The sequence below is a fragment of the Plectrocnemia conspersa genome, unplaced genomic scaffold (genome assembly GCF_051122295.1).
Source record: "Plectrocnemia conspersa isolate PC_06_02 unplaced genomic scaffold, ASM5112229v1 ptg000008l, whole genome shotgun sequence".
Taxonomy (NCBI): domain Eukaryota; kingdom Metazoa; phylum Arthropoda; class Insecta; order Trichoptera; family Polycentropodidae; genus Plectrocnemia; species Plectrocnemia conspersa.
Window position 1 is genome coordinate 1,481,467 of NW_028277172.1, and position 12,205 is coordinate 1,493,671.

At 34.6% G+C, this 12,205-nt stretch overlaps 1 protein-coding gene across 4 annotated transcripts in view; it reads left to right on the forward strand.

Annotated features, from left to right (window-relative positions):
- The window catches only part of siz (Brefeldin-resistant Arf-GEF family protein schizo), a 60,409-nt gene extending 50,330 nt beyond the window's left edge, over positions 1-10,079 (forward strand). The window contains exons 3-21 of one of the 4 annotated variants that reach the window (XM_088189449.1): positions 142-609; positions 782-1,086; positions 1,147-1,315; positions 1,867-1,953; positions 2,095-2,336; positions 2,403-2,514; positions 2,581-2,740; positions 2,821-2,920; positions 3,004-3,126; positions 3,245-3,404; positions 6,549-6,698; positions 6,765-7,166; positions 7,229-7,409; positions 7,473-7,682; positions 7,752-8,016; positions 8,083-8,298; positions 8,357-8,447; positions 8,511-8,671; positions 8,738-10,079. In XM_088189449.1, the coding sequence (XP_088045575.1) occupies positions 461-609; positions 782-1,086; positions 1,147-1,315; positions 1,867-1,953; positions 2,095-2,336; positions 2,403-2,514; positions 2,581-2,740; positions 2,821-2,920; positions 3,004-3,126; positions 3,245-3,404; positions 6,549-6,698; positions 6,765-7,166; positions 7,229-7,409; positions 7,473-7,682; positions 7,752-8,016; positions 8,083-8,298; positions 8,357-8,447; positions 8,511-8,671; positions 8,738-9,105 (3,651 nt within the window). In that variant the 5' untranslated portion in view covers positions 142-460 and the 3' untranslated portion in view covers positions 9,106-10,079. The remainder of the gene's footprint in view (positions 1-141; positions 610-781; positions 1,087-1,146; positions 1,316-1,866; positions 1,954-2,094; positions 2,337-2,402; positions 2,515-2,580; positions 2,741-2,820; positions 2,921-3,003; positions 3,127-3,244; positions 3,405-6,548; positions 6,699-6,764; positions 7,167-7,228; positions 7,410-7,472; positions 7,683-7,751; positions 8,017-8,082; positions 8,299-8,356; positions 8,448-8,510; positions 8,672-8,737) is intronic. The other 3 variants (XM_088189450.1, XM_088189451.1, XM_088189452.1) reach the window with 3 other exon arrangements.
- Positions 10,080-12,205: the final 2,126 nt, after the last annotated feature.

Sequence of the window (12,205 nt, forward strand, 5' to 3'; positions counted from 1 at the left end):
TTTATATATATATATTAAATAATATATAAATCACACAAATTTACTCTCAAACATTTGACATTCTTTCACACCTTTTCATATCTATACTATGTGTACAAAATTTCAATCGCTGACTTGTGCTCTCTTCTCTTCTTTTTCCAGAATCTTTACTTCCGCAACGTCTTTCAAGAAATATTTTAATAACCACGAATGTAATATTATTTGTATATAAATATAATTTATCATGAAATGTATATATTTGAAGATAGAAGAAGGCTTAGATTCACCGATTAAATGTGAATAAGAAAGCCTTACATTAAAACAAATCCAATCCAAAGTTTAAGTGAAGTGATATTTAGTTTAACGTTACCATGCCGCTCGAAGCTATCATATTTAGAATCTAGTCTATCAATATTCGTATCTAGTCAAGAAGAGATAGAGTTAAAGATATGTCAAAGTGGCTTTGATTAAGTGCGCCAAGATGGCTACCATGGACCTCTCAAACGAGATTGTTCGCCTCCGAGCCGAACTAGAATCGGTGACCGCTCAGAGGGACCTGCTGCTCTGCGAGGTCTCCAATCTGCGCCGAGAGCTGGAGATCAGCGAACTGAAGCATCTTCAAGACGATAGGTGGGATTGTATATAATTTATGTGCGGTTAAGGATTAACTTTGTATGCTTGTCATCATCATTCTATTTGCTGTAGCATGCTTCTATCATTTTGTCGGTCGAAGTATTCGTATTTATTGTTAAAAGTACACGTTTGATTTATGATAGTATTGATCTAATTGATTATTCCACAGCTTTAGTCAGAAAGTGGACGACGAGGCATGCGCCCATACGTCCCACGTGCTCAGCACGTCCGAGGGATACTACGGCGGGCTGCTGCATCACAACAATAATCACGATCACCGCGTCGGCTATCACAGCCACCATCATCAGCCGATGCCGACGCACCTCCACAATCACAGCGGTATATCGATGGACCAGTCTCATCTGGTCGGCGAAGAGAGAGACTACGATCAACAAAGCTATATCGAAGGCAACCGATATGTGACGAATCATGCGTCGGTTATATCTTGCGGAGGACACGCTCATCTCACGTCGGGTCAGTATGAAAAATCATCACATAACTCAGTTGAAATGCTAATTTATAATTTACTTTTAGGTCTCAACCATTCCAATTCATCTTGCTCGTCCACCTCGAATACTAGCAGCAGCTTAGCCGGAGGAGTTGTCTCCAGCACCGGTGTGGGTTCCAACGAACCCAGCGCTCCGTTATACATGGCTCCGCCGGAGGGTTTCGGAATGACCACTGGTCACGTGGCTCACAATAGGTAACCGGCCTTAACCTTAGCATGATCGGCCTAAAATCATCAATATTTTTCAACAAATGACTTCCACACTATCACGCTACGCAAATATTGAAATTGTGCAAGGCCATGTTCCTTTTACTCTTTATTCAATCATATTTGCTTTCTTTGAAAAAAATTTACTTTGTAGATATTGCTTTAACTATTGTGTAAGTGATTAATGAAATACGATTTTTTAATATTTTTTTCTTTCTTTATTTTATTGTTGATTTTTATTTTTGTATATATTATGTATATTAAGATCCCTTCTGTGACCATTCACTCTTCTCTTATTAAAAAGTTTGATATTAGAGATCAAAGCATGATTCAATATTATTACATCTAAATGCATCCCACGTCATTCAAAAGATTCTTCACACATATTTCGACTTAAAACCAACTTCTATTTGCATTCTTCCATAATCAGACCTTTTTTGGATTCGTTTACCTTTTTTGGATTGTTTCACCTATCATCAAATATATCACCGACTCGAGGAGTGTGACAGTTGAATAAATTAATTTATAATTTTTAATAGATGTAGTACGGAAGTAAAACCGGTACAGAACGGAAATGTCGGGAAGGAATCTTCCTTAGTTCAGAAGAGGAATAGAATGGTCGGAGGGTGCGTTACTATTTTTTATTTTATTTTCTTCTTATATTATATTAACAACATTTGTTTGATTTAATTTTTATGTATTCGATTTTATTTTGATCTTTTCGTATGCGTCTTTTAAAGACTAAATGTTTATTTATACGCACATAGGTATGAAATGTCACAAGACTTATTGGATAAACAAATAGAAATATTAGAAAGAAAATACGGAGGCTTAAGAGCGAGAAAAGCTGCGTATACTATTCAACGAGCGTTCAGACGATACACGCTCTTGAAGAAGTTCTCGGCGATTACGGCTATGGCCAAAGCAGAAAAGAGAGTATCGGCTAAGCCCGGTACTACGGTCGTTACGACATCTAACGGTATTACAACAATCGGCGTCGATTCTCAAAGTGAGTATATGGAATAAATGATTTTATTCATATGCTTATTTAATAATTTATTATTTTGTACTACAGATGATTATAATAATTCTGTAAAATGTAACATGAACGACAATAAACTATGCCTTGCTAGACCGATGAGATCAATGTCTCTCAGAGAACGTCACGATATGGATATGAATCTCATGTAAGTTTTATTATATTGCGAAATGAACAAAGAGTGATTTTATCTGATAATTAAATATGATATAAGGGCCCGAATGCAATCTCCCAGTCAAAACGATATAGAAGTCATGGCGGCAAGAGTACAACAATCCGCCCAGCAATTGAACATGATGGGACTCACGACTGGAGTAACCAACGGAGCAAAGGATCAATCTCAGACGTCCAACAGGAGCGACGGCGACAGTGGCGTAAGTAAAACACACTGCATTGTCATCTAGTGAACGAAGAAGACGTCCGATCTCCTCTAAATAATAACTTCACGTTGTAGGTATGCATATGTTCCGTTAGCGGATCTGTTACGAATATTTCGACCTCGTCACTGCAAAACGATTCAATGTTAAATCATCACCATTACAAAAACAACTCAGGTAACATCGCCGCATTTGATAATATCGATCGTTTTGTTATTATTTTTTTATCATTTTATTTTATTTTTTTTACTTTTTATTAGATTCGGCAACCTCTAGTCCTAACCCTAGTTTGTTAATGTGGTCCCATCATAATATTTCGGTGGACAGTTGTTATAACAACTCATCGCCCAACGGTAGTCATTCGGCACTTTACGTCGATAAAGGTGAGAGGATGATCAAAATGCTCTTCATCTCACCCGCTCATCTCTGATCTAGCATTACACATAATCGAACTTATCGTTGCCGTTCGACGTATTCATTTTTGTATGTATCGAATTTCAGGTCCGATTTACGGTAACATGCTCTCGACCGGCGGTAAACCGTTGAGCTCGCCCAGCTTGAGACATCAGCAAGCGTTGGCAGCGCTGCAGCAGCAGAACCATTTCAACTCGCGCCGAGTTCCACCCGAAGTGCCAAAACGAACCAGCAGTATCACAATAGGGTAATTTTTGTGTGGCTTTCGATAGTTGTAATATTGCTTCCAAACTCAATTGTAGGATGTAAGTCATTGCTGACTTTTTGTAATCTCGATGTCAGTGGACAAAAACATGCATTCGATTGTTTGCTCGATGGAAGGGAAGCGCTGATACAGGGCAGTATTGATCTGTTGCAATTTGTAAAAAAATTCATTGATTTGTGATTTGTCATTGTTTTTTGTATATGTCCGCTGACTCGTAAAAGTGAATATTTTTAAGTAAACTACGTAATACATTTGATTATTTTTAAAGATCTTTAAGAGATCTATCAAAAATCATTTCCAGTAAACAATACAAGAAAACATTGCTTGAAATGAAGCAAGTCTATTTGTCAAATATGTAGAGTTTCTGATATATTCATGTGGTATATAATAATAATAGCTAAATGATGTTGGTATGTAATTACAAAGTGGATATAACATATGTTTTAGTGGTTATGTAACAACTGAACACACGACAATTGAACGCAAACCGTAAAAAAGTTTGAAACAGTATGAATAAAATAAATTATAAAACATTCATTTACAGGCCCGTGTAAAGTAAAATTTGTGCCCGTAGCAAGCCTTAATCTGCTCCCCCCCCCTCATAAATAGACGTAAATATTTTTTTTAAATGTAAAAAATTGAGATTTTTCTGGTGGCATTATATAATATAAGCCACTCTTGGCAGAAGCCAAGAACGGCTTATATAATGTAGTTAACTTGTCGGTTCCGATAGAATGATTCGTTAAATATTCCCACATTTTCAATTTTTGTATTTTGCAAAAGCTTGGAAATAATTATATTGGGAGAGGGGGGGGGAGTGTTAAGGCCAACAATAATAACCACAATCAAAATATAGAGAACGCGATTGCTGTGATGAAAAACAATATATTTTATATAAAATATACAACATATAAACATAAAAATAGGAAAAACAAATAATTATAAAAACATATATTTTATTTTTTTATAATGAAAAAAGTGATGATGTTGGGTAATAGTTTTGTTTAAAAAGTAATACATTATTTTTTTAATTGATTTACTTGCAGGGACGTCATGTAGGGGGGGGGGGCATTTGCCCCCCCCTTGAATTTTTTCTAGAAAAATGCATGTCATTTAATGGAATAATATGAATCTTAATTAAATCGAAATATTAAAAAAAACTACCACTGACTGACTAAATTTCCCCCCCCCCCTCCGCTAAAAAAATCTGAATTGACATCCCTGATTCTAAACCAGAAATTATTGGGTTATCCCTCAAAGAAAATTTAAAAAAAAGTCACGAATCTATCCCGACAATATTTTTTAAAATATGTCATTTCAGTGAAATCATATTGGAATACATTTTTTTTAGTGGACTTTGCTATTTCAAAACTGTGTAAAAAGAGAGTTGGGTGTACTATAAATCTTAATGAAATCGAAATATTAAAAAAACGAACACTCACTGGACAACTTTTGTCCCGTCCCCCCTCTAAAAAAAGCTGAAATGATGTCCCTGATTCTAAACCAGAAATTCTCAGGTAATCCCTCAAATAAAATCTAATTAAACAGTCACAAATCTATCCCTACAATATTTTTTTTAAATATGTTATTTCAGTAAAATCATACTGAAATACATTTCACCGGTAGATATATATTTTTATCAGTAAAAATATAATTTATCTGGCAGGTACTAGTAAAATTATATGATTTAATCTTTTCCATACACAGTAATATATACATTTACATGTGATGTATAAATGTTACAGTGAATATGTGTTTTTCTATGAAGTTTTATTTACTAATGAAGACCAAATACATTTTCACCAGTAGATATATATTTCTACAAGCGAAAATATAATTTAACTGAGAGTCGCTAGTGAAATTATATGCTCTTCTAAAATGTCTATGAAACTTAATTTGACATTTGCGCAACGTTCATTTGCTGTTCAAACCCAAACCTAATGAAACGTGTAAAACTTATTATAGTTTTATAAGTCAAGTTCAAAATACAAACTAAGCCAACTCATCTGTCAGGGGGGAATAAGCGAGAAAAGAAGTACAGACAGATGTCGCATCTCGCATATTGCTCCATTGTTAGTGTACACTTTGGTATTACACTATGTTTTAAAAATATGATAGCAATCCTTATCGATATTATTATGGAATTAATGATATGAGAGTATTGATTAAAGTATATTCAAACCGAATTTTGGTCAACGGGAGGGCGCAATAACAATTATCACTTCTCAGAAGGCAAAAATTCACGTCAAAAGCAATAAAATCGTGTCGTCGCCGTCGCAGTAGGAACCCTCGGTACGAGCGTTCCCACGGCGACGGCACGATTTTATTGCTTTTGATGTGGATTTTTGACTTCTGAGAAGGGATAATTGTTTTTTATGCTCTCCTATTGGTCAAAATTCGGTTTAGATGTGCTACATTAAATTTGTAATATTATTAAAAAAAATTGTATGAGTGATTGATAAACAAGACACGGCACGATTTTATTGCTTTCGACGTTTTTTAATTTTTCTAAATGGACATCATTGGAAGGGGAGTGAATTTGGGTAGAAAAATGCGTGCCATAAAATACCAGGAATTTCAATGAAATTGTAATATTAAAGAAATATATATTCCCCCCCTTTAAAACATTTAAATTATTTAATCATATAAATAAATTAATTTATCAATTGATCATGGTGTTATAATTAAAACCTTGAGTTTTTTATTAATGTTCATATTTTATTCATACCATTTCAGACTTTTTTGCAGTTTGCGTTCAATAGTCTTGTGTTCATTTGTCACTGCGTGTAATGTCTGTGTTAACTGTCGTGTGTTCAATTGTCATGTGTTCAGCTGTCATGTGTTCAGTTGTCTGGTTGCCGTTTTTAGTAACTACATAACACAAATAAAATATTTTTCTATTTCCATCTAAGATTTTAAAGGAATTAACTGAGTGATACAAAAAGTATGGTACAAAAATTCTTTCAAAATTTAAAATTAATGGTGATAGCTCTGTGTTAAGTAGAATAGAAAAGACCATTCTTTTCTCATTGCTTTTTGGCATTCATCTGCTTATTCATTGCATAGTAAACTTGTAAACAACGTACCTATCATTCTTGAGTGTAATTTTGTCAATTTTGTAAACAGTGGTCAACCACCAGGACAAGGTTTATCTATGGTGAATCAGCATGGTTCGATGAGCTCAGTGCAGAGTTCGGGATCTGATTCAAGTTCCGTGGAACATCAAAGAACGACTTCAGGATCATCGCAGTTGGGTTACGACCTTCCTTCCGAAAGGTATTAATTTATTTTTGCCTTCGTTTGTTTGAATTCGTTATCTATTTAATGATCACTTATTATCAGATACGCCGTCTGGAAGCGCAACCAGTCGAATAATGTGCCGCGCGACTATTACAACCCCCAGGACGTGCCAGGCGTCAATCGCCAACAACCGAGATCATCTCCGCCCATATGCTACCAGAGCAGCGGAAACGCCGAGCCAGGTCCTCCGGCTCATCACGTCATCAACGACGCGATGACTTTGAAAGTGTCTGAGACCGTGCGAAAGCGGCAGTACCGTGTCGGACTGAATCTGTTCAATAAGAAACCTGAACGAGGAGTCGGCTACTTGATCAGGAGAGGTTTTTTAGAGAATTCTCCACGGGGGGTGGCCCGATTCTTGATAACGCGGAAAGGACTGTCTAAGCAGATGATCGGAGAGTATTTAGGGAATCTTCAGGGACAATTCAATATGGCTGTGTTAGAGTGAGTACTCAAATCTTTTAAACAATATGGTTACGATTGTTGTAACATTGCAATTTTTACAGATGTTTTGTGAGCGAATTGGATTTATCGGGCATGCAAGTAGACGTGGCGCTTAGAAAATTCCAAGCGTACTTCCGCATGCCTGGTGAAGCTCAAAAAATTGAGAGACTGGTAGAAGTATTTAGTAGGCGATATTGTATGTGTAATCCTGATTTGGTTCAACGGTTACGGACACACGATACCGTATGTATTATTTTTATATACAAACATACATTTAATTTGATCTAATATAATTTAATTTTATAGATATTCGTATTGGCTTTTGCTATAATAATGTTGAACACCGATCTGCACACCCCAAATTTAAAACCTGAATCCAGAATGTCTTTAGAAGACTTTATAAAGAATTTGCGTGGTATTGACGACTGTGGCGATATAGAGAGAGACTTGTTGGTAGGAATATACGATCGAGTTAAGAGTAATGAATTTAAACCGGCCAGTGATCACGTGACTCAAGTGAGTTATTATTTTATTATTAAATTCTATCGATTCTTATTGATGATTCATTGTATTATTTGTTTATAGGTGCTTAAAGTGCAAGCGACTATAGTAGGAAAGAAACCGCAATTGGCATTGCCACACAGAAGACTTGTATGTTATTGTAGATTATACGAAATACCAGATATTCATAAAAAGGAACGACCCGGTGTTCATCAGCGGGAGGTCTTCCTCTTCAACGACTTATTAGTGGTTACTAAAATATTTAGCAAAAAGAAATCTTCCGTCACATATACATTTAGACAATCTTTCCCTCTGTGCGGTATGAACGTAACCTTATTCACAGTACCTCGTGAGTCTTATTGTTTGTATACAATATATTTATGTAGTGGTTTTTAAATTATTTTTTAATTCATAGATTATCAGTTTGGTATAAAGCTGACACGACGGGTAGATGGACGCGCATTAGTAGCGTTCAACGCTCGCAATGAACACGATCGTGCCAAATTTGCCGAAGATCTACGGGAGAGTGCTGCCGAGATGGACGAGATGGAGGCGATCAGAATAGAAGCCGAACTCGTGGGTAGAACTCAAGGAAAATCGCGAGGGTCATCACAACCGAACCATAGACCAGGTAAATACAGCTTTAACACTATTCACTCTATCCGTACTTATCATTTTAAAATTTAAAGTTGTAGAGAACCGCGACAGTGGAGTGGCAGACGTCGAATTGGAGCATCAGCAATTAGGACCTGATCAATTACATCATCAACAAATGCACGGGTAAGATTTTATTATTGCCCATATCATAAAAATGCTCTATATTAATTAATATTATATTTACAGTCAAATAATGGTTGGAGAAATGGTAGCCGGTTCTAGTGCTTCAACTGGAAACAACGGTATCCAATATCAACAATATCAAAATCATCACTTGCATGCTTCCAGTGGAATGGTTATCAAGAGGAACGTATTGAGTAATTCTCTAGTGGATATAAACGATCCTGGTAATTAAATTTGTTTTAATTTATAATAAAATACTATATAGATATTTATATAAATATATATTTCAGTTGCACTAGCTCAGGATCGCCTTCAAAGACGAGGATCAGTCGGTTCTTTAGATAGCGGAATGTCTGTTTCGTTCCACCATTCCAACTCGACTAGAGCTCTTCACATGCCTCAACCAAATCAACAGCCGTCCCCTTCTCCAGCTCCGTCTTCAGGTCTTTGCCACAAGACTGTACCATTCGCCGCTCACGGTCCACACGGAGTCTTTCGGCAAACTCCACCGCCGCAAGCCAATCAAATCAAGTCTCCAAACTCAAACCATTATCTCGGTCCTGCCATGAGCGCTGGAGCCAATAACCGCAGCAGACGAGAAAGAGGAGGCAGTGTCGGAGGACAAGAGGCAAAGTCTGGTAAAACCACCGAAGTTTAACAAGGCCATCAATATCATTCCATTCGTTTTATAAGTTTCTCCGCGTAATTCTGTTCAGTATTAAAACATTAAAACCGCACACTGCAAATATGTGATATTTTGATTTTGCAAATACACTCATGATCTCTACTTCTGCATTCTTGTATAATAATATCAACTGGTGAAATTCTTTATTATACATTATAAATAAATAGACGATTTGTTGTTAATTTGTGTATCTTTTCTTATTATTAATAAGCTTAACTTTGATTGTATATAGTTTTGGTATTGTGTAACTTGTTAACCATATTACATATACATATGTATATATTTGTAAATTGTTTTTTTTATGTACATATATTGAAATGTATTTAAAACTTTCTTCACCAGTTTCATAGCAATAAATTTATTATTATTATTATTATAACGTTTTTCCAACTGTCCAAACTGTTTGATGAAAATTTACCATTAGTGTGATGAATTTTTTAAATATTGTCTCAAATGTTTCCGATTGCTAGTTTAACTATACGGAAAACATGTATCATAATAATATATTGATTATAATAATAAGAATAATAATACAATAATTCCGTTTAGCGTTTAATACTAATGAAAAATAATATTAATGTATTGGAAATGAATAACAAAAACCTAACGAACTAGCAATATTTAACGATGATTGTCATCGAAACGTATTTATTATTCTCTCTTACGATTTTAAGTTGTGTATATATATGGAAAAAAGAAACTTTAACCGATTATCGATAAGTCCAATAAATATACATAATTTGTTTATGTAAATGAGTATATATACCTATATAAATGTTTATAATACACAATATTAATTTATTATTAAGTGTAAGGAAATTCATAATTGTTTAATGAAGTTTGATATAATATATACTTGTATGTATATCTTGTCGCCAACAAAACCAGTCATTAATACTAGTTTTAATTTAATAAAAATGTGAATAAAGAATTGAAACATTGTTTAACTGAATCTTTTATTTGTTTACTCATTTGGTAAAAGTGGAATTGTTACTATTTTGTTATACGTTTACGTAAATAAAGTTTTATTAAAATCTATTTATGTGGCAGCTATCATTTTTAAATTAAAGAAAGGCATTTAAACATATTGCCAGAAGAGAATTTCGATAATTGGCTAGCAATACGATGCTAAAACTTCCTTTCCGGCGCAATTACCACTTTTGAAACATATATATTGCTGTCCTGTCATAAGTGCTCATATGCAAAATATGAATGTGACATGACTGCTACATGATCACGTAATTTGATGAGATCTTTCATTGGGTCAAGCTGGGTTTGAGTAGAGAACGGACGTTTTGCAACTGTCAAATTGAGTTTCAACGACAGATTAGAGCAGTGGTCGCCAACTGAAATCACTTGGTGGACTAAATAAAATAATGCATGTCTTTGAAGGGCCACACATAAATATTTTACAACTTAATAATAATATGATAGTTTTATATTTAAAATAAATAACCAGCTTACAATTAAGTTATAATATTTCATTATTTTTTAAAATCGTTTTAACATTTATTTTTTATTACATTTTCGGTATCTATGAAAATGTAAAACATATAAAAATTTCAAAACTTCAAAAGGACCAATCAAAACCTTCAAGTGGGCCACTTGTGGCCCGCGGGACACGGTTTGGCCGTGGCTGGATTAGAGTAACATATAATTTCACTAGCACCTATCGGTTAAATTTCAATTTCGCCAGTAGAAATATTTATTTATAAGTAAAAATGTATTCGGATATGACTTCACTGAAACGCCAGTGAAAATGTAACTTTACTAGTAATATATATTCACTGCAACTTTTAATGAGAATTGGCTTACGCAGAACGATATAACAAAATCTATTTATCTCTATATAAAAAGCAATTAACATTAACGGAATCTGTCGTGCCGACCCAAAAACATCGATAGCGAACCACTGTTGCCAAGCCTATACAATCTTGAATAAAGTTAACCTGCTCCAACGACTAGAATAATCCCTTAATCATCTATTTGATCAACATATAGAAGGATAGTAAGGGCGCTGGCCTCCTTTATTCCCCCTGATCGTATGTAACCTAGAACACTTTCAGAAGTTTCATCAGAATTTATTCAGAACTTCCACATCTCTTCCGACTTAAAATATGTGATTTCATTATGATTTTTATGATTTTAAATGTACTCACTTTGGAAAATCAATTAAACAAATTAGTATTAGTTTATAACATGATCATTTCAAATAAAAAAAGCGATTCAAAAATGTAAAATCCTTAATAAATGAATAATGATAGAGCTGCATTGTGAGAAATATGGAAAATATTTTAAACTTAAGCATGCTTTTATACAGGTTGATCCAATTCGAGTTTCTTATGTTGACAGTACTGTAAGTCAGACAGCTGTCATTAATCACGCGTATTTAAAGTGTCAAATGCTAGTTTTCAAAAACACATTTACGAAATTGATCGCTTAACCACCGCTCAACGCGTTAAAACTGTTCAATTGTTCTATAGAAATAATAATTCTGTACAAACTGTGTTTTGAAAATTACGGGAAGATTATGGTCAATTTTATCGTCCTACTGAGTGAACAATTCGCAACGTAGTGAAAAACTTTAAAAATACTGCAAGCGTCTGAGACAGGGTAAGGCTTGTCCATTATCGTGGCACCCGTTCAGTTAAGAATATTGCTGCTGTAAGTGAAAGTCTGGCTGAAGACCCGGAATTGTCGATTTGTCGGTGTTCGCAGCATTTTAATTTTTCTTATGGCTCTCTTTAGCGCATTTTGCATCTGGACTTGCACCTACACCAATATAAAAGTCAGATAAGAATTTACGCAGAATGGATGTTTTACCATTATATGCTCAAAAGGTGACTGTTTGGTGCGAATTGTGTTCAGATGGCGTCATTGGGTATTACTTTTTTAAAAACTTCCGCTAAGTTATAGTCACAAAAGGTCTAAGGGTTGCCATTTAATTAATATTATTTTTCATAAATGGTGCTCAAATTTTTTCGGACAGATTTTTACGAACACGATCTATCCGGATACTGATTATTACAGAGATGATTTTTGTGGATACTGAATTCTTCAGAAATAGATTATT